Source organism: Mandrillus leucophaeus, unplaced genomic scaffold (genome assembly GCF_000951045.1).
Source record: "Mandrillus leucophaeus isolate KB7577 unplaced genomic scaffold, Mleu.le_1.0 Scaffold609, whole genome shotgun sequence".
NCBI lineage: Eukaryota > Metazoa > Chordata > Mammalia > Primates > Cercopithecidae > Mandrillus > Mandrillus leucophaeus.
The window spans coordinates 736,718-762,819 of record NW_012106575.1 but is presented as its reverse complement, the minus strand read 5'-3'; the positions used below and the strand labels follow the sequence as shown (position 1 = coordinate 762,819).

The 26,102-nt window shown below is 40.8% G+C and overlaps 1 protein-coding gene across 2 annotated transcripts in view; it reads left to right on the top strand.

Annotated features, from left to right (window-relative positions):
- The window catches only part of RBFOX1 (RNA binding protein, fox-1 homolog (C. elegans) 1), a 1,371,131-nt gene that overhangs the window by 627,722 nt on the left and 717,307 nt on the right, over nt 1–26,102 (top strand). For both annotated transcript variants that reach the window (XM_011999923.1, XM_011999916.1), the window contains exon 3: nt 12,046–12,087. In XM_011999923.1, coding sequence (XP_011855313.1) covers nt 12,046–12,087 — 42 coding nt within the window. The remainder of the gene's footprint in view (nt 1–12,045; nt 12,088–26,102) is intronic.

Genomic DNA, 26,102 nt, shown 5'->3' with positions numbered 1-26,102 from the left:
GATTTCACCATGTTGGTCAGGCTGGTCTCGAACTCCTGACCTCGTGATCCACCCACCTTGGCCTTGCAAAGTGCTGGGATTACAGGCGTGAGCCACTACGCCCGACCCTAAAGTAAAGTAAGTAAAATTTTATTGGAATACAGTAACACCCATTGGTTTACACACTGTGTCAATGACTGCTTTTTTGTTTGTTTGTTTGTTTGTTTTGTTTTAGCATGATGGCAGAGCTGTGTAGCTACAGCAAAGACAAGAGAGTGTATGGCTCTCAAAGTGTAATATGTTTCCTATTTGGCTCTTAAGAGAAAAAGTTTTTCAACCTCTAATGTAGATGAACCACAATTCTTTTAACCATTTCATTACTTGTGGACAGTGGCATTCTTCTCAGTTCTGGGTCTGTTCCATGAGAAGCGCTGTCCTTATTTCCTCATTTGCCCTTGCGCTCTGTTAAAGAGATTCCTAGAATGTGAACCATTGAATTCAAGGAAATGGAAATTCTGCATTGTGATAAGTGCCATCTGCCCCCTCAAAACAATTGGTACCAATTTAGCCACACTTCTTAAAAAGATAGTATCAAACCTTTCGAAATTTCAAAGAAGCTGTTGCCTTGGGGGACAAAGCCAGGATTTAGACCCCAGTCATTGGACCCAGTACTTCTTGTGAAAACCTGCTGGCTCTCTCATTAATTTGAATACCAATTGCTGGTATTTGCTGAATTTTTAAATGTGCTGAGTGCTTTGCTTAGAGATTCAAATAGATTATGCTCACAATAATAGTAGACACTATGCAGGTACCATATTGTCCCTATGGTACAAATGGGGAAATTGCCTGCAGAGACTATATAATGTGGCCAACATTACGTAGGTGATGTACAAGGACTGGACTTCCTTCGTCTGATCCTGAACCTCCAGTCTCCATTGGGGAGAAAACTGGATCTACAGAAGGACTCAGTGCTTTGATATCAGAGAAATCTAATTTGGTGGAAATTATACTGGTCCTTACCTCAAGAAGCCAGGTATGGAAATTTATGTGTTTTATGGAACTAGATAACACTAGCTAGTCAGTGCATGTCTTGTAGAGAAACACAAGTGTGTAAACAGCATCTTGTCAGGGTAGAGTAGCTAATGAGTACCTGCTAAGGACAAGTGAGGCACAGATTGGGGGATTAGGGCTAACAATGTCGGTGTCCATGGTTTTGGCTGATTTACTTGACCCTGGAAGCTGTGTACAACAGTGATTCAGAGAGGAAACCTAGTCAATACATCTGGATGGTAATTCCCTCTTGAATACTTCCTATCTTTATGGTTTCAGGAATTTACTCACTCCGTGCCTCAGTTTCTCTACCTGTAAAATAGAGCTAGAATCAAATCAGCCAATGAAATCAATTGTCAGCTGCTTACAAAGTTCTGAGAATTAACTGAGCTCGTAACTAGGAACTGTTTAGCTCATTTTATGACATGTTATAAACGTTGGATACATTTTAACGACTGTTAGTGTGAAATTTATTTCAGCAAAAAGTGATTAAGGCCGGGCGCAGTGGCTCACATCTGTAATCCCAATAGTTTGGGAGGCCCAGGCGGGTGGATCATTTGAGGTCAGGAGTTCGAGACCAGCCTGGCCAACATGGCAAAACCCCATTTCTACTAAAAATACAAAAATTAGCCGGGTGTGGTGGCGCGCACCTGGAATCCCAGGTACTTGGGAGGCTGAGGTGGGAGAATAGCTTGAACTTGGGAGATGGAGGTTGCAGTGAGCCAAGATTGTACCACTGCACTCCAGCCTGGGTGACAGAGGAAGACTTTGTCTCAAAAATAAATAAATAAAAATAAATAAATAAATAAATAAAGTGATTAAAACAATTACTTTCCTAGCAGCATAGTTAAAATTGAGCAAAACCTATGTTATGTAATCCCAAAGTACCTTCGCTTCCACCCTCCACACCCCAATCTGGTGTTCTCCCTTACTTTGTCCAACTTTTGACTGTGCCATTCACAGTATCTTGTTTCTGTATCCTTGGGGAGGTCCGCCTGCTCAACTCCTATTTACTCAGTAAGGGCTACATCGAGGGTCTCATGTCCAGAAACACCTGACTGATGTCTCCTCCACTGCTTTCCTCCTTCAGCAGGCTGGGCTGCTGCCTCTCCTTTGAGCAGCCCTGGAACCCTATTGTTTTCTTTTCTATCACATATGACCGTGTATCATCATCTTTATTTTATTCATCACTCCTCCCCTGTCTTTTTTAAATAAAATGTACAATGTGTCATTTATTTTATACATTTTTTTGAGTTTCACTAAGAATTTTTTTTATTATTATTATTATACTTTAAGTTCTAGAGTACATGTACACAATGTGCAGGTTTGTTACATATGTATACATGTGCCATGTTGGTGTGCTGCACCCATAACTCATCATTTACATTAGGTATATCTTCTAATGCTATTGCTACCCCCTCCCCCTCCCCACAATAGACCCTGGTGTATGATGTTTGCCTTCCTGTGTCCAAGTGATCTCATTGTTCAATTCCCACCTATGAGTGAGAACATGCGGTGTTTGGTTTTCTGTTCTTGTGATAGTTTGCTGAGAATGATGGTTTCCAGCTCTATCCATGTCCCTACAAAGGACACGAACTCATCCTTTAAAATGTATGAGGTGTCGTTTAGATACACATCCTCTTTCATTAGCACAGTGCTAGGCAGTTAGTACCCAGAGTACACATCTCAAATGTGTATCATAATCCTGAAATGCATCAAGGAAAAGGCAAACTGCGGGGCTCACCTTAGGTACTTGGAGACGTGTGTTTATAGGAAAATGCCATCTTGTTTCAGAAGAATTTATAATGATTACAAAAACAGCAACACTGAGAAATACTCACAGCTACCAATTGATTTGATTTATTGAGTTCTATGCTGCTAAACTTGTCCAGTGCTTTCCTTCTAAGTGATTCACAATTGTCCTGAAAACTGGATTTTCCATTCTATTATTGCGGACATGAAAACATGCACATCTGTTTATCCATTTATTTATTGTGTGTCATATATTTCTTTTGACTATTTTCCCCAGTTCAAGTTAATCTCTCACCAATTCCCTCTTGCACTTGACTCTTCTGCCATATTCAGTTATTGCACTTCCATAATCTCACTGAGCTTTCCACACATCCCCGCTCCTTTCCTCCAAATATATATTTTTTTCATTCTTTCCCTGGATACATTGTCTAAAAGACAGAACAAAAACAACCAAACAAAATACACTAACACCTTTCTCAATCCTCTAATACAAGTTTGGCCACCTCCTATGCACTGTGAGTACCTCTTGTACTTTCACTGTACAAATGTTCTCTGTATTGTAATTATCCATAGACTCATCTTTTTCCCCACCTAGACAATAGCTCCAGCAGCCTTCTTTGCTATTGTATTCCTGGCACCTAGGACAGTGTCTGACATCCAGAAGGTGCTTGAGATATATGTGTACATATATATTCATGTGTGGGTATGAGTGTGTATGTGTGTGGGTAAATGGATATATATGAAAGGATGGATGAGTAAACAAGTGGATTCCAACATCATACTCATCTCGAGAAAAGGAAGACTCAGTTCTAGTTATTGCAGAGCCAGTCTGATGTGTGGGAGAGAAAATCAGACTGGAAATAGGGTCAGAATAAAACGGGAAGAACTGATAAGACAGAACTCAAAGTCAGGAGAAGGATGAAAAACGCTGAGTGTGAGAAAGCGTCTTTGGCCCTGTTGGCTAAATGAAGATAGGAGATGGGGAAGATGAATCCCTGCTATTAAACATCCCACTCAACCAGGAGAGCAAAGGGTCTCATGCTGAAGTTTATTGCTTCAGTTTCTAACCTTTCATAAGTGCTTACTTGGCAGCCCTTTCGAGAGTGGTATTTGATTCTGGAAGCATCTTAAAGGAGCAGTGCCCGACCTTCCACTTCTCTTTTTTTTCATTTAGGCCATAAAATATATTGGTTTTGTGCATTACTGCCATGGGAGAAAAAAAATATCACATGTTAGTTTCCAAATGAAATGACATTTGATGAAGTGTACATTTAAGATATGTTTCAAGGCTGGCTTTTAAAGAGTGCACAGTTAGGGTCTTTCTTCATCACAGACTGTAGGGAGTTACAGGTGCCTTTTTCCAACCCCCCCCCCCCAATCCCCGCACCCCGAGCCTCTCCCATAATGGTTATGGGGAAATTTTTTAAAGAGCCTCATTAGTTGCAGCAATAACTTAGTCTTCCGAGCATTGTTACACCCTGTTTGGGATGCTGTTTGATGAGCAAGGTTGCAGCCGAAACACACAACACGTGATGGGACTCTGCCATTTTGCGCAGTGGACAGCTCTGTCTTCAGGGAAGATGTAAGGAAAGCATGGATCTGCATTTGATGCTCGCTACTTAAAGGAGGGGAAGTCACCTGCCACCTTACTCATGAGATGTGTATGTCACTGAATTGACTCAAATTGGCCAGACTCCCACTTCCAAACAAAGGGGTTGGCGGTGGGTGGAGTATGGTGGTAGTGGTGGCATCCAGTTTCTTAATTATTTATGAAATGGAACAGGTGCATGACCTGAAAAAAGAAGCTGGATATTATCACTAGAATATAAGCAAAACAATATGGGATGCTGTGCAGGGAAAAATAAACACAGCAAAAACAAATATGTCTACTATGGAGATTACTTGAAATGTCCTTTTTGTTATTCCCAAATCTCATTTTCCTTATTCGGCTTCATTTGAAGGGCAGCAAAGCTATTTCCTTGGCTACTGTTGGATTTTGCATTTGACATTGTCTGCAATAGGAATATGATCGTGTGGTGCCACTTCACATGGCACAGGTCAGAGGTCAGCAGGCCACCTGGTTCCTTCAGTGTCAACATTGTGCTCCTGTGAGTCTGGCAAATCCTTGTAATATTTGAAGGCAGATGTTAAAAATACTAATCTAGTTATAAGATATACTTTTTTTTTTTTTTTTAATAGTGTGAGACAGAGTCTCGCTCTTTTCCCCAGGCTGGAGTACAGTGGCGCGATCCTGGTTCACTGCCTACCTCTACTGCCCAGGTTTAAGCGATTCTCTTGTCTCAGCCTCCCGAGTAGGTGGGAACTACAGGTGTGTGCCACCACATCTGGCTAATTTTTTTTTTTTTTTGTATTTTTAGTAGAGATGGAGTTTTACCATGTTGGCCAGCCTCTTCTGGAACTCCTGACCTCAGGTGATCTGCCCACCTCGACCTCCCAAAGTGCTGGGATTACAGGCATGAGCCACCATGCCCAGCCAAGATAAACTTTTTATTAATTAAGGAAAATCAATGCTATCACTATTACTGTACATTTTTTTAAAACACCTGTATTTCTGCAAGGTACTGATATTAAAATACTTTCTGATTATTAATGTCCTGCATGTTACAAAGGATAATTTGAAAACTACAGAAAAGCATTAAGAAGGAAGCATTGCCCTCAGTCTTTAGCTGCATTGGCCATTACTTTTATATTTTACACATAGATACGTGTTCCCTTTTGAGTTAATTTTCGTATAAAGTGTGAGGTTTAGGTAAAGGGGGGTGTGTGTGTGGGTGCACATCCAGTTACTCTAACATTATTTGTTCTGGGCATAACACTTTTTATAGGTTTTCTTAAAGGTGGTATTATAACACATATCTTTCTTTCAGTCTACAAGACTCAGTATTTTGCCTCTTTAAATGGAACACAGAAACGTTATCACCCATGTTAATTAGCTTGACTCTCGTGATTGTTTTTACAATTTATACATCCATTAAAATACCAAGTTGAACACCTTAAATATATATAATTTTTATTTTTTAATTGTGCCTCAATAAAGATGGGAGATAATAAAGAAAACTTATCACCATGTATGTCTCTTTTTCTTTAGTCTTTTTTTTTTTTTTTTTTTTTTGAGACGGAGTCATGCTCTGTTGCCCAGGCTGGAGTGCAGTGGCCGGATCTCAGCTCACTGCAAGCTCCGCCTCCCGGGTACACGCCATTCTCCTGCCTCAGCCTTTTAGTCTTTATGTTTCGTTTATCTTTTTTTTTTTTTGGAGCGCAGGGGACAGTCTTACTCTGTGTGCAATGGCGTGAACTTGGCTCACTGCAACCTCTGTCTCTTGGTTTCAAGCGATTCTCCTACCTCAGCCTCCCAAGTAGTTGGGATTATAAGCACATGCCATCATGCCCAGCTAATTTTTGTATTTTTAGTAGAGACAGAGTTTTGCTGTGTTAACCAGGCTGGTCTTGAACTCCTGACCTCAGGTGATCTGCCTGCCTTGGCCTTCCAAAGTGCTGGGATTACAGGTGTGAGCCACTGCGCCCAGCCTATGTTTTGTTTATCTTGTGTATTGTATATCCACAAATTGAAAAGCTCTTCATGCAATTCCCCCTGCCCCTGCCTTTTTTTTTAAATTTTTTGCTTTAAGATATTAAACATATTTTAATGAACTCAAGAGTACAGTCACCTATTAACATTTACCCATATGTTTACCCTTTCCATTTCCAGCACTTCCTTTCTTGTTGTTTGAAGTTTCCTTCACGTATCATATTTCCTTTAACTGGAAAACTTTCTATAGTAATTATTTTAGAGCAGGTCCATCTGCAGTGAATTTGCTTAGTTACCTTCATATTTCACTTTCATTTCTAAAGGATATTTTCATTGGATTTAGTATTCTCAGTTGACAGTTATTTTCTCAGTTCTTTTGTTTGTGTGTGTGTTTGTTTTTGAGACAGAGCCTCGCTCTGTCCCCAAGCTGGGGTGCAGTGGTGCAATCTCGGCTCACTGCAAGCTCCGCCTCCCGGGTTCACGCCATTCTCCTGCCTCAGCCTCCCGAGTAACTGGGACTACAGGTGCCCACCACCGTGTCCAGCTAATTTTTTGTATTTTTAGTAGAGACGGGGTTTCACTGTGTTAGGCAGGATGGTCTCGATCTCCTGACCTTGTGATCCGCCCGCCTCGGCCTTCCAAAGTGCTGGGATTACACGTATGAGCCCCTGCGCCCGGCCTATTTTTTCAGTATTTAAATAACTGGGTGTTACTTTTTGCCGACCTCTCTGGATTTTCATTTGTCTGTTTTGTTTACTTTGAATTTTGTTTTAAATCCATAGTTAGTTGAATTGTTGGGTCTTTACAAGTATTGTATTGTTTGTCTGGCTGTTTTCAGTGTGTTTTAATTTTAGGCTGTACCAATGTGATTATGATATATGTGGTTGTGGATTTCATTGATTTTAACTCTTAGTTTCTTGAAACTGTGTTTATATCTTTTGTGAAATGTAGGAAGTTTTCAGCCATTATTTCTTAGCATGTTTTTTTCTGCAGTGAACTCTTGATCCTTATATTCTAGAATTCCAGTAACATGAAATGTTGTACCTTTTCATATTTGTTTCCCAGTCCCTGAGTTTCTCTTTTTTTTTTTTTTTTTGAGACAGAGTCTTGCTTTTTCACCCGGGCTGGGGTGCAGTGGCGCGATCTCCGCTTACTGCAAGCTCCGCCTCCCGGGTTCACGCCATTCTTCTGCCTCAGCCTCCCGAGTAGCTGGGACCACAGGTGCCCTCCACCTTGCCCGGGTAATTTTTTGTATTTTTAGTAGAGATAGGTTTCACCGTGTTAGCCAGGATGGTCTCGATCTCTTGACCTCGTGATTCGCTTGCTTCGGCCTCCCAAAGTACTGGGATTACAGGTGTGAGCCACCCTGCCTGGCCCGAGTTTCCCTTTTTTTTTTTTGTCTTACATTTTTTTTCCTCTGTGTTTAGATTGAATATTTTTTATGTAGTCAAGTTTACTTCTTTTTCTTCTGTTGTCTTCATTCTGTATTTGGACACATTCAGTGAGATTTTATTTTATTCCATTTTATTTAATTAATTAATTTTGTTGAGACGAAGTCTCACTTTTATAGCCCAGGCAGGACTGCAGTGGCACGATCTCAGCTCACTGCCACCTCTGCCTCCCGGGTTCAAGCGATTTTCCTGCCTCAGCTTCCTGAGGCTGGGCTTACAGGTGCCTGCCACCACGCCCCACTCATTTTTGTATTTTTAGTAAAGAAGGGGTTTCACCATGTTGACCAGGCTGATCTCGAATTCCTGACCTTAGGTGATCCGCCCCCCATGGCTTCCCAAAATTCTGGGATTACAGGCATGAGCCACCGTGCCCAGTCCGAGATTTTGGTTATTTTTACGGTTGTAAAATTTCCTTTTGGTTCTTTTTTTTTTTTTTTTTTTTTTTTTTTTTTTTTTTTTTTTGAGACAGAGTCTCGCTCTGTCTACCAGACTAGAGTGCAGTGGCGCGATGATGGCTCACTGCAACTTCCGCCTCCCAGGTTCAAGCGATTCTCCTGCCTCCGCCTTCCTAGTAGCTGGGACTACAGATACCCGCCACCACGCCCAGCTAATTTTATTTTTGTAATTTTAGTAGAGACGGAGTTTCATCATGTTAACCAGGATGGTCTTGATCTCCTGACCTCATGATCCCCTCGCCTCAGCCTCCCAAAATTCTGGGATTACAGGCATGAGCCACCGCGCCCGGCTCCTTTTGGTTCTTTACATCTTTCGTTTCTTTGCTAACACTGTCCATTTCTTTTTTTTTCATTTATTTTCAGTGTGTTTTTTCTTACTCTTTGGAGCAGTTGTGTAACAGCTGCTTTAAAGTTTTTATTTGATAATTGCAACATCTTTGCTATCTGGATGTTGGTGTCTGTGAATGTCTTTTCCCATGCAAGTTTAGATTTTCCTGGTTCTTTGTATGCTAAGTCATTTCGGTTTGTATCCTGGGTATATTGAATATTGTGTTAAGAGACTCTAGGCCTTGTTTAAATCCCATGGAAGTTGTTGATATGTTTGTTTTAGTAAGCAATCAATCTTGTTGGTTTCAGGCTGAAAGCTCTTGCTTTTCTTCTGTGGATTTGTTTCCAATATCAGTTCTGTTGGGTGTCTCCCATGTACGTATCAAGTCTAGGAGATGGGCAGTAGTCTGTTCCTTAGTTCAATTATCAAAGCTTATGGAAACTTTTTAGGGTCAGATACAGACATGAGCAAAGAGGTGAGTGTAAGAGTTTGTAAAAAAAATACCGTATGAGGGTAATTTTCCCCCATTATTTTCTCTCCAGGATCCTCAAAGTAATACTTGTTTTCTAGGGTTCCCCATTTTCTGTCCTCCACCCAGAAAGCTGGTGGTATTTTGTTTGTTTGTTTTTCATTTTTCTGTTCACATGCTTGTCATCTGAGTCTGCATTTAGGACCAAGTGTCGAGAGAAGAGAGGAAATAAAGAAAAGCAGTGGGAGGTGGTAGTTGTTTGCCCAACCTCTTGGGACTGCAGTCGTAGATGTTAAGTGTCTGCAGCCGCCCCACTTGCCACTGTTGTTTATACAGGAACACGACCCTGAGATTGCCTGGAGACTGCAGCATAAGAGGACAGATAAACTTTTAAAAAGAAAGAATAATAAAAAAAAACAACAATGGGGATTTTCCCTATTTGAGCATTAAGATTCCTGTATCTTGTTTCTCAAGACAAAACCAGAGTGCTTCTCCTGAGTCTCTATCTGCCTGGGTGTCTGATTTTCAGCTCTTGGCTTCCTTGCACCCACACTGAGGGGTATTGGTGGTGGGAGGTGGTAATTCACCACTTATCTGGTGGTACTTTCAATTTTGGTCGTTTTGTTTCCCCCTCTACTTGCTGCTATTTAATTTTCGGAGATCTCGAATAGCTGCCCCATGCATTCTATACAGATTTCCTCTCTGCGTTCAGTCGGGGAAGCAGGATGGATTGTTTTCTCCCCATCTCATCAAGAACCGAAACCTCACTACCTACTTCATTTATTTTATTGTGTTAAGACACACGTAAAATAAAATTTACCATTTTCACCATTTTACAGTACACATTTTACTGGCATTTAAGTAAACTCACAATGTTGTACAAATATTATCCAGTTTGAGAACATTTTAATCACCCCAAATAGACACCTCATATCCATTAAGCAGTCACTCCTCCTTTTCCATTAACCCAGTCCTCTGGCAACTGTTAATTTGCTCTCTGTTCTCAATGAATTTTCCCCACTTCATCTTTTAACAGTTTATGGAGACATAATTTACATAATATAAAGTCACCTATTTCAGGTGTGTAATTCAATGTGGTTTTTTTTGGGGGGGGGATGTTTATAGAATTGTACCAGTTTCTTTTATAATTTTTTGGAGTATTTCTCCTAGTCTTTTCTTCTTTAGTTTCTTTTTCTTTCTTTACTTTTATCTTTTTTTTTCTTTTTCTTTCGAGATGGAGTTTTGCTCTTGTTGCCCAGGCTGGGGTCTAATGGTGGGATCTTAGCTCACTGCAACCTCTGCCTCACGGGGTCAAGCGATTCTCCTGCCTCAGCCTCCCAAGTAGCTGGGATTACAGGCCCCCAACACCCCACCCAGCTCATTTTGGTATTTTTAGTAGAGTTGGGATCTCACCATATTGGCCAGGCTGGTCTTGAACTCCTGACCTCAGGTGATCCACTCGTCTTGGCCTCCCAAAGTGCTGGAATTACAAGCGTGAGTAACCGCGCCCAGCATTCCTTCCTTTTCTTTAATGATCTGTTTCACTGTATATTTAACACAAGATAGGAACCCTAATATTGTATATTTCTGTGGTTTCTTTTCTTAAAAACTAAATGGTGTCTTTTAAGCATTTTTCAAATCTCTATATTTAAAACTTTGTTTCTCAATGATACATGTTATGCTACACTATCAGTATACTATGTTTTTAATTTTCCCATTATCACACATCATAATTTTTTTCATAAATAATGCTGTTGTTAATTGACATGGAAGTAAACATTTGTGTGCCTCTCTGTCTATTTTCTTAAGAGCTACTGTTAGTTGTAATATTTCTGGGCAAAAGGGCATAGAAAAGCACTGATTTTAGATTTTTGGGCTCTGGTGCATTCCTTAAGTAAAGATTCTTCTTTTTGTTTTAGAAAAAGTCAAAAGAAACTTTCTGTACAAAATGCGTAAAATATACATCAAAAGGTTCCTAAACCTCCATATCCCTTCGTAAAAGTTTCAAAAAGTTACAGTATATTGTCTGGTGCTGGAAGTCGGGAGTTGTTTCATTGGTTAAAAGAAAAAAAATACCGGAAAGATACAGAATAAAGGTGAATAAAGACCTAAGTTTTATTTCGGCCTAAACTATTTTAGTTCACAGTGGAGTCTACTAGCTCCTGATGACAGAATGACCATATATCTCAAATTTCCTTGTGTGTGTTACTTTTTATCTGTGTTCTTAGCATAATCATGTAATACCACTCCACCCATCCCTCTTAACCCACCTATGTTTTCTTGTTTGGATAATAAGTTATATGGCTACTCTAAAGAAGCATCCTTGGACATTAAGTAAAACATGTCAACAGGGCAAAGATAATTAATGCAGGGCATATGTATTGCTAACACTCATTTTTCTATCTGATAGTTGAAAGTAGAAACCCACCGGGGTTTCTTTCTCTGATAGAAGGATTGACCTCAGAATTCTCCCCAGTACAATCCTATGGGGACTTACTACCATCAGATTAGAACTGGACCATAAAATATAACCCAGTTGTCAAGGCATGTAGCTGACACTGCTGGCCCTAAACATCAGAGAAGACTGTGTGTTTTCCACTGACTTATCACAACCATCTCGAGTGGACCTTTATGGAGGAATTCCTGCACCTGTGAGATAGGGCAAGCCGAGGTTTTCAGGGCAAAGGGTGGGGGGTTTCTTGACGAGAGGGGAGCTGCCCTTATCCCAGGCAGATGCTGCCTCCCACACATTCTCCTACACCTCTCTCCTAATCCCCTTTCCAGTCTCTGACGTATCCTAGCTGTGCTTCTGAATAACACAATTGAACTCTAAGTGAGGCTTGAGCTATGTGAGGCTTGAGCTATGTAGACCTAAAGAAAAATTAAATACATAATTAATTAATTATGGGTTTTCTTTGAGCTGAGTAATTAAAAGTAACTTTCTGTTTTCTTTCATGTTTTTCTGATGCAGAACCTTCTGACTTTTCCCCTTTGTTTTCTCTTCTTTGTAGGTTTCAAGACAACAGATGAATTGTGAAAGAGAGCAGCTAAGGGTAGGTGCACCTGCTTGTAAAATGCTTCCTGATTCTCATTTTTGTGTGATAAGCAAAAATTTCCTTGTCTCTCCCAAGACACGGATTCTAAATAACAGACTTCATCTTAAGACTGGTAGAGTTGAAAATATTTATCCCAGCTAATTTAGTATTGATTGAGCTGGTAAATACAGTATATCTTCTTTTGAAGTGCCATTATAGTAGATATGGATTTTTTGATTTAGTTTCAGCAATAAATACTTCTCTTCTGGAATTTGTTTGACATCATTGTAGTCTTTTTATGTACAACACGAGGTCTAAGTAATAACAAAGGTCAAAAGGATGGCTTGCTGCCTTCTTAATATGGATACCAGGCTGTTTGCTGAGTGGCTAAAATGCTCTTTGGCTGTTGACTGGGGTGGGTGAGCAAGGAATATGTCAAGGGCGTTTTCTAGGAGAATTTGCGTTATCTATAGACCTCTTGGTTTTAGTGACATTTGTGTATATGGGAGAGGGAGACAACATTTTAAACCTCATATTCTATTTCCCCACTTAAAAATGAAACTGTCTTGGTGCTCAGGTATATCGGTGTAAGGAGTATTCCCCAGATGTGGAGGGAGTGTTTGGTTATAAATGGAGCTTGGTGACATTGTTCTGCTTTCATCGTGTCTCAGTGGACATTCTTCTTGGTATGGGGATGGCATTTTTAGAAACAATGGGATTTCTCCCCATTTGTTTTTTTTTAAATGAATTCATGTTTTCGGTGGACGAGATTCAAATTATGATTGGTCTATCTTTCATGTCACTAATGGAAGTTGGCAGTTTTTACTGGACAATGTGCCTTGTAGCCATGTTTTCAAATTGTTATAAAAATTAGAGAAATATGCTGCTTTTAAAACCACAACAGTGTGATTTGGCGTCGGGAAACCACTGTGCCCAAAGGTGTCTAATAAATAAGAATAATGTATCAGACAGGCCTAATACCTTCGTACACTGCCCTGTAACTTCAGAGCATTTACCTAATGATAGTGTCATGATGGCAATAATTTGTAGAGTTGCTTGCGTCTGACAGTTGCTGTTGGCATCAGGTTTGTCAAGTACTTGGGTAAAATAACAGAATCCAGGTGCATGAAACCAAGAAAGCGAGTTAAGGTTTTCTGTTTCTTTTATGCATATTTATGTACTATCTCAGTATGGCCCTCTCTACCCACTTTCCTTCAAGTACGTGTGCCAACATTAGTTGTGACCCTTTCCTTCATGGAACAGACTTCAAGACGTTTTAAGCTTTTCTGAACTCTCTTACTGCCTTTTTTTTTTTTTTTTCCTGCAGTCTGAATTACTGGTTCATCCTATTAAATAATGTATTACAACTTCAGATTTCCTCTTGCTGTTTGGATGGGGACGATGGCCAGAACTAGGTCAGAGCTAGATAAAGAGAAATATGTGCCTTTCTCTCCAGGAGTCCCTGATAAATTCCTGAGAATTAAGATAATCTTGAAATCTCTATTGCAAATGGCACTTGCCTGGCAAGTTAAGGACACAGTAGGTAATGAAGGGTTTATTTGCATTTTAAGGGATTATTTCTCATTGATGACTTCATTGTCGACAGGGGCTCGGTTTAGGTTCAAGAATGGAGTCTTCCCCTCTCTGTTACATAAATGCAGGGAGTGGCTTGATATTAACATAATGGTTCATTTACATTAGTCCCCAGTGAGGCTCCAGTAGCCCCATCTCTAATATCAGGAACCAGTGCTTTGTTTGTTGTTACTTTTGTGGTCACTGTTTTTGCTTTTTAAATGAATTAATGTTTTGAATCGATAGATGGCGTATTTGATTGGATAGAGCACACATATATAGGGTTCAAAATTTAAATACTACCAAAGAGAGTGCAATGGAGTTTTCCCTTCCCACGTGACTCAGGCGTCCAGCTCCCTCTGGGAGACCCCCAGTGTGATTAAGTACTGGTAGCTATCTCATCTGTAGATATTTTCTTCTGTCCTCTTCATTTTTGTTCTCTGTCTTTCCATCTCTTTTTCTTCCTCCTTTCCTCTCTCCCTCTTTTCCTTTCACGTCTGTGTCTTTAAGAGCCCCTCCACCATCTCAAAAGAAAACTTCCTTTATTAAGGTGACTTTTTTTTTTTTTTTTTGGGGGGGGGGGACAGAGTTCCTTTCTCTGAATGCAGTGGTGCAATCTTGGCTCACGGCAAGCTCTGACTCCTGGTTTAAGCAATTCTCGTGCCTCAGCCTCCAGAGTAGCTGGGATTACAGGCACGTGCCACCACGCCCAGCTATTTTTTTTTTTGTATTTTTGGCAGAGATGGGGTTTCACCACGTTGGCCAGGATGGTCTCGATCTCCTGACCCTGTGATCTGCCTGCCTCGGCCCCCCAAAGTGCTGGGATTACAGGTGTGAGCCACTGCGCAAGGCCTGAGGGGGGCATTTTTTAAGGATTTCTGAAAGAAATTTAGAACTGAAATGTAAATACCTGTCCATCTCAATGCAATGCATTTTCCTTAATCTCCTTTTGCTTTCTTAGAAAGAGAGTGGAAGAAAAATAGAAATCTATTTAGTTATCACATCGTTGAAGGATAACTGTCTGCAAGCCACAGTTAAAATGTGTCCTAAGTGCAGCAATCAAAATGTATTTCCAGATTTGCTATCCAGATGACTAGGACTGTGGCCGTGTTATCACGTTGAGGGTCCTTCATTAGTGCATTCTGTTGTCAGAATTCAGGGATATAAGTGGATAGTTGTAAAATTTATTCCTTTTCCTTGGCCTTCTGGAAATAGCAGATGATGCAGAAAGATAAAGCTGCCATTTCTGTTTTGTGCCCATCGAAGCTGTGTAGGAATTGGCGTATCCTATACTTGGTCTTAGGATGTCCTTTCTTTTTCTCACGAAGCCTAAGTTGATTTTTCCAAAACAGACTCTGTGAAGTGCTTAGTATCTTGAAGATATTAAGAAGTCTTTAAAACGATTATATGATTAATTTTAGGAAATACCATGTTTAAAAAAAAAAGCGGAAATGTTTTTGTTTTTTAACTGCAGGACTTCTCATAGCCTTTAATGTGCAAAGGTGAAATACAAAGAGTTCAATATAATATACAACTTTTTTCTAACTCAGCTGACTACAAAACATTTTTGGTTGTAGGACATACTCTTCAAATCATATCAGTATTATCAGTTAAGATGCTATTATCTGTGAGTTACAGAAAAGCTAAGAGTTATTTACAAAAATAAATAACTCTCCACCTCCCAGTTCCAGGGTGGATTCAGACGCTTTTCGGTATCAGGGCAGTGGTTTGGAATCCCTGTACTTCCCTTGGCCTTTCCTTCTTCCAAGATGGCTGCCATCTACCCCATATCACTTTCTCACAGGGCAGCACTCTCATCAGAAGGAAGGAGAGGAGGAGCGGCTCCTTCACAGTTCTTGCATTTTATTGGTGGAAAATAATTCCCAGAATTCGTCACTGCAGCCCTTTTCTTAGATCTCATTGGCCAATCTGTACATCAGTCACTGGCAAGGTGAACTGGAAACTCAGTGATTGGCTGCAGCAGTTATGATTCATTTCCAGCATCAGGCACATTGTCACCTGAACATAAACAGGATTTACTTAAACTGGAGGAAAGAGAAAATGCACTCCAGAGTAGTTACAAAGTGGAGTCTGCCACAAAAGGAATCCACAGGGGTCCACTGTGTTTGTCAGGGTGCTGGTTTCCTGTCATTACTTTTCATTACTCTCTTTCATCCTACATATATGGGCTCAGCAACTGTGTGAATTCTTGTTTGTGGAATTTGACACAGATGCTTTGCTGCCAGCCTTGAATCTCACAGGTCACATCGCCCATCCTAACCTATATCCTAACTTTTCTACCCATCTTGGCACTGTCTTTGTATTTTGCCTTGTGTAATTTGGACTGCACTGGATATAGTCTTTGCTCATATCCCCTCAGCATTAGGTGTGGACAGCAGGCATGAGGCATCGTACCTTAGTTAGCAGCTCAGCCCAGATATGCTGTCCATGAGCTTTCTGGCTCCTACCCTTCCCAAGAGAAGGGCATCAGCCAGTTACTCCTAACAGGAGGATCACTCTTCTCAGAGAACTATTGGGATTACTCACATTGCTCAGTTGTTATGCAAACTACACAACAGGGGACTTGTTCATTCCTCCATCCCAACGTTTGTCAATCTAGACTAGACTGAGCCTTCTTCTGAGCTTGCAATTCACATTATTGGCTGGATTCTTCTGGGGAGATGGTCACAGGAGCTCACTAAGGAATCTGTGCATGAATCACTCCTGATTCTATGGGCTGTATTTACCAGCTTGTTCCAGCATCACTACAGGTCATGGTGATAGTTGTGCAGTGACCATATCCAGTTATCAACATTTACCTCTCCAGCATCTGAACCAACAGATGGACAAATAAACAAGTAAGACAGAAATAATATGATCCCAGGAGCCTTTGTTTCCCTGAACAATCTACCGGTTGAGGGAGATTGTATGGTCATAGGGTGGGAGATTCCAGTGCCCACTTTTCTGAGCACTCATAAAATATTTGATTACAAAGGGATCTCTGTGCTTGAGTATTAGATGTTAGTTTGGGGGCTAATTAACAAGCTCAGTTAGAAAACTACTAAGTAGCCAAATGCATGAATGCCAGATTCTGTTCTGTGGATTCAAATACTGATCTGCAGTATGGCAACGTACACTGTAGTCAGCATACTGGGAAGGGTGGGTAGGGCTTGTGAAGTACTGGTTGTGGACTTAGGTTCAGATCCAGCTTCTAAATGCTCCTTAGTGTCTCAGAGCTTGACTGTATACATAAAATGAGAATAGCTTTCTCATAGGATTGGTGACTGGATAAAACAATTTAGTTAAAGCACTGCCAAAAAGAAAAAAAAAAAATGCAGACCTCGTAGTCAACAAGGTGAGCTACTGTTAATACAGTATTATTCCCAAGAATTATTTCACTTCTCTTTCTCCTAGAAATACCAGCCAAGAGCATACAGACAGCACATATCTATTGCCACCCAACTCCCCACAAGAAAAGACAACACAAAGGGCAGGCTCTGTAGTTGATGACATGGCAAAATATTTAGGAGATAACTCCCTCTCAGTTAAGGTTATTTGGAATGCAAACAATAGAGACAGATTCTTAAGCAGAAAAGGCATGCACCCAGGCCTCCCAGGAATCAGAGCTTAGAATGGGAAAGCTGTCTGAACTCCACATATCTCTTGCTCATCTCCTGTCTTTGTTTCTCTTCGTGAGTCCTCTCTGGATTTTTCTTTTGATGAAGACTCCCTCTACCTTTATGCACACATGACACCTTCTAGCCCCTAAATGTATGCTGCATCACTTTCCACCGGTATAGGGACGGACCATCAGTGCATCCTTGTTACACATTCCTGAAAAGAAGCCTGATTGGCTTAGTCTGGATCAGTTGTTCACTCTGGGCCAATTGGATCTGTCCAGGGAAATGGTATGAAGAAACATAGTTGCCCAGGGCCAACTCTTGAGGGAAGACTTCATTATTGGGGAAAAGGAGCCATTGCTGGCTGAGTAAATAACATCAAAGATGCCAGGCGCGGCGGCTCATGCCTGTCATCCCTGTAGTTTCAGAGGCTGAGGTGGGTGGATCACTTGAGGTCAGGAGTTCGAGACCAGCCTGGCCAACATGGTGAAACCCCGTCTCTGCTAAAAATACAAAAATTAGCCAGGCATGGTGGCAGGCCCCTGTAGTCCCAGCTACTCCAGAGGCTGAGGCAGGAGAATTGCTTGACCCTGGGCGGTGGAGGTTGCAGTGAACAGAGATCATGCCACTGCACTCCAGTCTGGGCGACAGAGGGAGACTGTCTGAACAAACAACAACAACAACAACAACAAAACCCACAATAAAAAACCACCGAAGATATAGATATAGATATCTGCTATGCTTTCAAAACATGGCTATCAGCGTTGAACAAAGGATCCTGGAAAATACATGTGCTACCACCAACTGCTAGCTCTGTATTTCCCAGAATATAAGACACCTACCCCAAGTCTTATTCACAGCTTTCAGGCGAACACTAAGTCTTTAAGAAAGGGGGAATCGCTTAGAGAGAAAGTTACTCCCCTTTCCTTTCTCTCTCAGTCCTTTTTATGTCAATGAGAAACTCACAGTTTAAACTAAAGTATCTTTAACAGTGCTCTAACGCTTTCTAAGCTTTCTTTTTAAGGGAAAGGGAGTGTGCCTCAGGCTGAGAGCCTACAGCCCTAGAGCATCTCTTTGCACTTTAAAAACATTGTTTGCAAAATGTAGTTAAGAATCAGGGGCCTGGAGCTAGGCCTACTGAGATAAAATCTAGACTTTGCAATTTAGCACTTTGTAGCCTTGTACATGTTACTTAAATCCTCTCTACCTCAAATTACTCAACTATGTAGTGGAGATAATCATTGCACCAATTTCATAAGTTTTTTTTGTGTGTGTGCATGCGCATGTGTCTTTGTGTCTGTATATTTGCATGCAAAAAAGATTAAAATAATTAATGCATGTGAGGTTGTTAGAAAAGTGTCTGGAATAGAAAAGGTTCTTAATTATTGTTGGATATTAATGAATTTTTTTCATTAACTTTTATGTGTGACTATTGATATTGGTTTTCCATTTGCAGTGGCAATACAAAGTTTTCTTGGCACATGTCGTATTTTATGTTCCATTTATTGTTTCATTTATTTAAGTTAAAAATGGGTTGCTTTAAAGATAAATATTAACTTCATAATGTTACAGATTGCCCACAGTTATGACAGAGATTGTGATACCGGAATGCAAATGACTGAGTTTTTTTTAGAAATACTCAAATCATGGTACCCGCCTTGTGAAGGAGGTTGTAGAGCAGATCTGCATTATCAATATTTAATTTGCCAGTTAGAAGCGAGTTTCTCATTTCTGCTAGATATAAGAGTGATGTGGATGGCATAATGCAAATTGCTAATGATCATCTTGGCTTAAACCCATCGCCTTCATCTGGACATCAGATAATGAAACTTCCCGACTGCCTTGGAATTGAGCTATCAGAATCAGAGATACCTTCCCCCGCTGTGTCTCACCCCTCCCTGCTTTTTAAAGCCCAACTTTTCATTCCTTAGTGGCTCTTATGATAGCATGGGAGAAAATGTAAGCCCCCCTTCTCCCCACTCCTTGGTGAGACCTCACAAGATCCATGAGTTCTTCCTGACTATAATTTAAGATGGTTCATTGCAGAAATGCCTGCTTTCATTCAGTTATTTATTCAAGAAATATTTTCTGAGCACAACCATATGCCAGTCACTGTGCTAGGCAGTAGAAGTATAATAATATACTAAAACTTGCACCGTTCTTATTCTCTTGTACCTCACAGGCTAGTGGAAAAGACACACATTGGTCAAATAATCATTGACAACCATTGGCAAAAAATGTCCAACGTGAAACTGATGAATATGAGAAACAAGAGATGCTATGTAAAAGGGTATGAACAGAAGAAGCTTACCTAATTGACCTTCACTTATCAAACGTACCAGATTAATACATACTGTCCCATCTCTTTATAAAACATATTGGCAGATGTGCACAGCATCCTATGCAGTGACTGTTTGGTACAAGTTTACCTTTCTCTTCACCCGTTGCGGTGTCTGCTTGCCAAGAGTCAGTTGTATTTATTCCCAGGGCTGTTTCTGCCAGCTGCACTTTTTATTGTAATTACATTATTTAGTGGAATATTATGTAAACTGATGAAAAATGAGTGCAGTAAGAAAAAGAGCTGTTTCTATGAAAACTAAATGCTTTGGAAACATTGTGTGAAAACAGGATTCAAAAATTATTTTGATTAGCTGTGGGTGAGAGGACTGTAAAATATTCGTGGAAAAAAACCCTCAGAAATCTGGAAAGATCCTGCAGTCAGATTCTTTTCAGTGTGTCTTGACATTCTCATTCCACTTTAATCAAACCCAGAATTGATGCCATAGACCAGGAGTTAGCAAACTTTTTCTGAAAAAAGCCAGATTGTGACTATTTTAGTATGTGAAGGCCGTAGGGTCTCCATTGCCCCCACTCAACACTGCCATAGTAGCACAAAGGTAGCCATAGATAAAATGAATGATTGAGGCCATGTCTCAATAAAACTTTATTTACAAGAACAGGCAGTGGGTCATAGTTAGCCAACCCCTGCTGGTGACTGAAATGTTAGTGGGGTGTATGTGGGAAGGATAATGAGGGATTTTTATCGACAGAGAAATCACTCAAAGAAAAGGCCTTAGACTCACATCAAAGATCAACAAACGCATGAACGTTCATATATTTTACATTAAAACAAAAGATTGAAGTTACTTCTGTATCACTTTAAAAGTGATTCCTTGCTTGAAGGACTTCCAGTTAAGTACCTTCTCCCATTCCCAGATGAAATGACTTTTAAAGAATAGAATAGCTACAACTAGGGCTGGAAACGCAAAATAAAATTATGCTTATTTTTATGTTCCAACCCTAATGACTCAGAACCCCATCTGTCTATAATGGAAGAACAAATTTATCCTTTTTTTATTGAATCCCCCAGCAAGTAATTTCTGGGACTCCCCAAGGAGGGTGACATTTCCATGTATACATCCTGGTGCTTGTCCTATGCAAACTGTTGTTCAGCTGTTCCAGAATTCTTCCCTGTCTTAAGAAAAGCCTAGTAACTTCCTTCCTTGGATTGTGCTGTCCTCAGTAGCATCCCTCTGTAAGCATGAATACCATTCTTTGCATTAGCTTTCCAAATGATCAGCTAAAGCCAGACTTCAGTGATCAGCTCAGGGATTAGCAGAGATCCCAGGTAGGTGGTGACTTGCAGAGAGAACTCTCAGGGTTCAGGCCTGAGATCTTCATGGTTGATGAGATTTCATGTATGTTCTCGTGTGTGTGTGTGTGCATGTGTGTGTGTGTGTGTGTGCATGCACACACATACAAGGAAAAAACTGGCAGAAGTTTGCTTGCTTTAATCTTACGTAACGAATGGTCCCACCTTTTTGATTTTTCTCCAAGCAGAGGGAGTTTGCCCCAAAGTAATTAGTTCTCTGCTTGTAGAAGCTGCAGGAACGCAGGCAAATAATCCCCAGGGGCAGCTTCTCTACTAAAATAAGAAATTCATAAATACATTTAACATGTTTTTAAAATGTTGTCTTCACAAGACTTGTTCCATACAGAGCTTATATATTCTCCAGTCTTTGCAAGAATATTAATTGATGAACACAAGAAAATCAACTTCTTGATTGATTCTGATCAAGAAATCAGTCAACTAGTCACAGATTTTAATTTTTCCAACTTCATTGTGAAATATGATTAAATAAAGAAGTGTACAGGTATCCACTGTCCTTCATTTTTGATGCTGAATCTTATAATTCACATATATGTTAATTAATTCTTCATTTGAGTCTCTCCAGGCATTTAAACACTTTATATGGAGAAGACTCAAAAGTTAACACATTTAGGATATTTGGCTTAATATTCATTCTCCCTTTCCCTTGCTTTAATTTAGCCTATTATCCCCAGTCATCATGCCTCTTTCCAGGGCAAATCTATTCCCATTTCTTGCTTTATCGTTAAATCTGTATCAAACAGCTCCAAGCAAATCGCTAATGCTGACATTTTAATTTGTCATAGCTACTCTTCATTTCTATGACTGATGTCTCAGGAAGGACTTGTCTTCCTGCTTTATTCCTTTGAGGTCTAAATACCATTCCAGGAGAAAAAAAAAATACTTGATAGGCAACGGAAATAGGGCAGGAAGCAAATAAATAGGGCGTCTCTAGCTTCCTCTAGTTGGGGGTAGGAAGAGGCAAGTTTCAGCAGGATTGAGTAACGAGCAGGAAACTCTTCCTTCCTGATGATGCAGACAAACCCGAGATGGTCCTAAGAAAAATGGCAATGAAAGAAAAATGGCAATGAAAGAAAGACAGCAAAGCCTTCTGTCCTCCTTCATGAACATAGATAAACTTCATTTAGCCTATGCTTTGTATGTGGATGAATCGTGGGTATAGCAAGCACATGCTTTCTTGTTGTGTTGCAGCCAACGGACATTTCTGCCTATGGTAGCTAGTACTTTGTTACTCTATTCGGGTTACATTTCCTCTTTCACATGTGCAGTCTTGGAGCAACGATAAATCAAGACACCTGCCCCTAGCCATCAGATGTAGATATAGCCAAGGCAGGACTGTTGAAATTCTTTCTCCTGAGACTCTGAATATCGAGTAGAGTAATGCTAAATATGGTGAAGAAAACAAGCATGATTGAAAATCTGGAGTTGATTCATTTCGGTAGTGGTATCCTGGTGAAATTGAGTGAAGAGACAGCTCCCAGGGCTAGACCTCAGATTCACCCGCATTCCTACCTTTATGTTTAAGTCTGGTTATCCATCCATCCATCCCTTAAGCTACCTCATCTCATTCAAATGATTGCTTTTTTTTTTTTTTTTTGCTGAAGTTAGTCAGACTTACTCCTTTTTTTCCTGTGATCAAAGAATCCCTCCTGATACACTGGGGAAATGTGCTAAACTTGGAGAACTGCAGAGCCAAGAGTTTGGTTAAAGGTTTGCTAAAAGCCAACTCTTCATCATACCCTGCTATGCGTCCCTGATGCCTCTGTGGATTGGCACTGACTTTATGTATTGGCAGCTAAGACAAAGGAGCTTTTGGTTTCAGGTACATGCAGGGCTAGATGCTTACCTGAATTTGTACATCTTTTTGGCTCAATTCTCAGTCATCAAGAGCAGGGAGGCACAGGAAGAAAGGCCTGTGCTCCAGGGTCTTTGGAACCCTGTCCTTCCCTGTATGAGTAAGATATTCCCCCCAACCACAGGGGACCACCCAGGTGCCCACAGATAAAGGATCTGTATCGGTATCAAACAGATAGCAGTGTCAGAGGAACTTGTGATGTTATGGGATCATCACGTCTCTCTGCCAAGTTATTCCTTCTCAGAGTACCCTTCAACGGCCACTGAAAATGTTTATAATAAGTGCCATTTCCTCAGTTCCACCCCAGACCTACTGGATCAGATATCTGGAGATGAACCGAGGCACTATCTATTTTTAACCCATTTCCCACGTGGGAATGAGAGTTGAGAATAGTGCTTTTCAAATTTAACTGGTAAAATGTTTTGATGTCTCAGCCTCACCCTAGGAATACAATTGGCCCTTCATAGCTGTAGGTTCCATATTTGCAGATTCAACCAACTGTGGGTCAGAAATATTTAGGGGAAGAAAAAACCCCAAACGCACACCTGTATCTGTACTGAACATGTGCAGATTTTTCTTCTTGTCATCGTTCCCTAAACATTCTGGATAGTAACTGTTTATGTAGCATTCACATTGCATTGGGTAGTCAACTAATCTAGAGATGTTTTAAAGCATATGGGTGGATGTGCATAGGTTATATGCAAATATCACTCCATTTTATGTCAGAGACCTCCTTTTATATCAGCATCCATGGACTTTGGTATTCACATGAAGTCTTGACACCAAGGACCATGGATATGGAGGAACAGCTATACTAAATTATCATGTTCTATGGGCTGAGTTGTATCCTCACAAAAGTCATGCATTGAAGTTCTAGTCTCCAGTAACTCAGAATGTGACTATATTTGAAGCTAAAGTCTTTAAAAAGATAAGTAAGATGAAGATAAAATGAGTCCATAAGGATGGAACCTAATCCAGTATGACTGGTGTTCTTTTCTTTTCTTTTCTTTTCTTTTTTTTTTTCTCGAGATGGAGTCTCACTATGTTGCCTAGGCTGGAGGGCAGTGACATGATCTCCACTCACTGCAACCTCCGCCTCCTAGTGATTCTCCTGCCTCAGCCTCCTGAGTAGCTGGGACTACAAGCACCCGCCACCATACCCAGCTAATTTTAGTATTTTTAGTAGAGACGGGGTTTCACTATGTTGCCCAGGCTGGTGTTGAACTCCTGACCTCAGGTGATCCACCTGCCTCAGCCTCCCAAAGTGTTGGGATTACAGGCGTGAACCACCACATCTGGCCGGGTGGTGTTCTTAACAGAAGAGGAGATTAGGACACAGACACACACAAGAGGTAAACTACATGACCCGAAGGGAGATGACCACCTACAAGCCAAAGGAGGATGGTCTGAGAAGAAACCAACCCTCCTGATACCTGAGTCTCAGACTTCTGGCCTCCAGCACTGTGGGAAAATAAATTCCTGTTGTTTCATTTCCCTGGTCCACAGTACTTTGTTACAGCAGCCCCAGCAAACACACCTCAAGGCCTCGTGAGGATCAAATACATTGCTACTAAAATCAAAAGCAAATGAACAACCAAACAAACAAACAAAAGCCCCCAAAACTTGATAGTTTATCCTGTTGTGTATTAGTTCCACTGATTTCATTACATATTTTGAATCCTATTGCCCTCTTGAAATACCATTTTAAACCAGCTATGGTATCATAGTCCCTGTGTATGTGCATTTTCTTGTTTGCTTAAGAAGTAGTGGACTCCATTTGGGGACAGAGATGGCATCCTTGGCTCCCTCTGTGTCACCACCACATACAACAAATCAGATGGACGCAGCAATCCTCTATAGGTCGATATGGACGGAGAAAGGAACAGATGAGTATGTGAGTCACAGCGTGTTACTTGGTTTCATCTCTGGAGTTTACAGCCTCCTGTGAGACCAATTCTGTATGGAGACTCATTTGTCACCTTACCTAAATGAGCAAGCAACTGGTGTTTGGAAGAATGCATTCTAGTATTTCATGGTTTAATGCCCCTAGCTTACTTAGAAATTTTGCTTCTGTCCAGCTTTCTTCTACCAGAGGTAGAAGATGCTTGTGTGGTCCTTTTAGAGATGATCTGATGGAGCCAGGTAATCTGCTTTCTTCACGTGCAGGTCTCGCCTTGAGTGCCACCTTTCCCCTGGTACACTCCGCCTCCCCACTCGTGTTCAGCATCATCTCCAAGCACCCTGCCTAGTTCCTCTGTCCACATGCTTCACGATGTTGCATGGGTTTCCTGAACCTTCTTCTGCAGCAAAGATGCCATCTATCTGAGTCGCTGACCCTCTTTTAAACCATTTTTCTAAAATTGATAAATAAAAATGGTATATCCTTATTGTATACAGCATGATGCTTTAATATGTGTATATTGTGAAATGGCTAAATTGAACTAATTAGCATTGCATGACCTCACGTACTTATCTTTTTTTTTTTTTGGGGGGTAAGAATACTTAAAATTTGCTCTCTTAGCAGTTTTGGGGAATATAATACCCTGTGATCACCTGTAGTCGCCATGTTGCACAGTAGATCTGATGAAGTAATTCCTCCTGTGTAATTGAACGTTTGTATTATTTGACCACTATCTCCCAAATCCTCCAGCCTCCCAGCCTGTGGCTGTCACCATTCTACTCTTGCTTTTATGAGTTTAATTTTTTTAGACGCTACCTGTAAGTGAGCTCCTGGAGCACATGTCTTTCTGTGTAAGGCCCTGACCCTTGTGTTTTTTTTCCCCACAGTCACCTGTGTAAACCCCTATACCCAGAGAATAACAAATAACAAAAAACTATTATTGACCAATCGAAATGGTTGAATTCACTCCAAGGTGGAAAAAAAGTTATGCAAACATCTAAGTCGCTTTAGTGTGTTTGATAGTATTTGCATGAGAACCTTAAAGCCTATAGTCATTGGGCTCAAACACACGCTAAGCATTTCCCATATTAGTGCACAGAGTCTCTTTAATTCACACTTAAAGAAAAAGTGGGGTTAAGAGTTACAACCATGCCTGTAATCCCAGCACTTTGGGAGGCCGAGGCGGGTGGTTCATGATCACGAGGTGAGGAGATCAAGACCATCCTGGCTAACACGGTGAAACCCCGTCTCTACTAAAAATACACAGAACTAGCTGGGCGTGGTGGTGGGCGCCTGTAGTCCCAGCTACTTGGGAAGCTGAGGCAGGAGAATGGTGTGAACCTGGGAGGCGGAGCTTGCAGTGAGCTGAGATCCGGCCACTGCACTCCAACCTGGGCGACAGAGGGAGACTCCCTC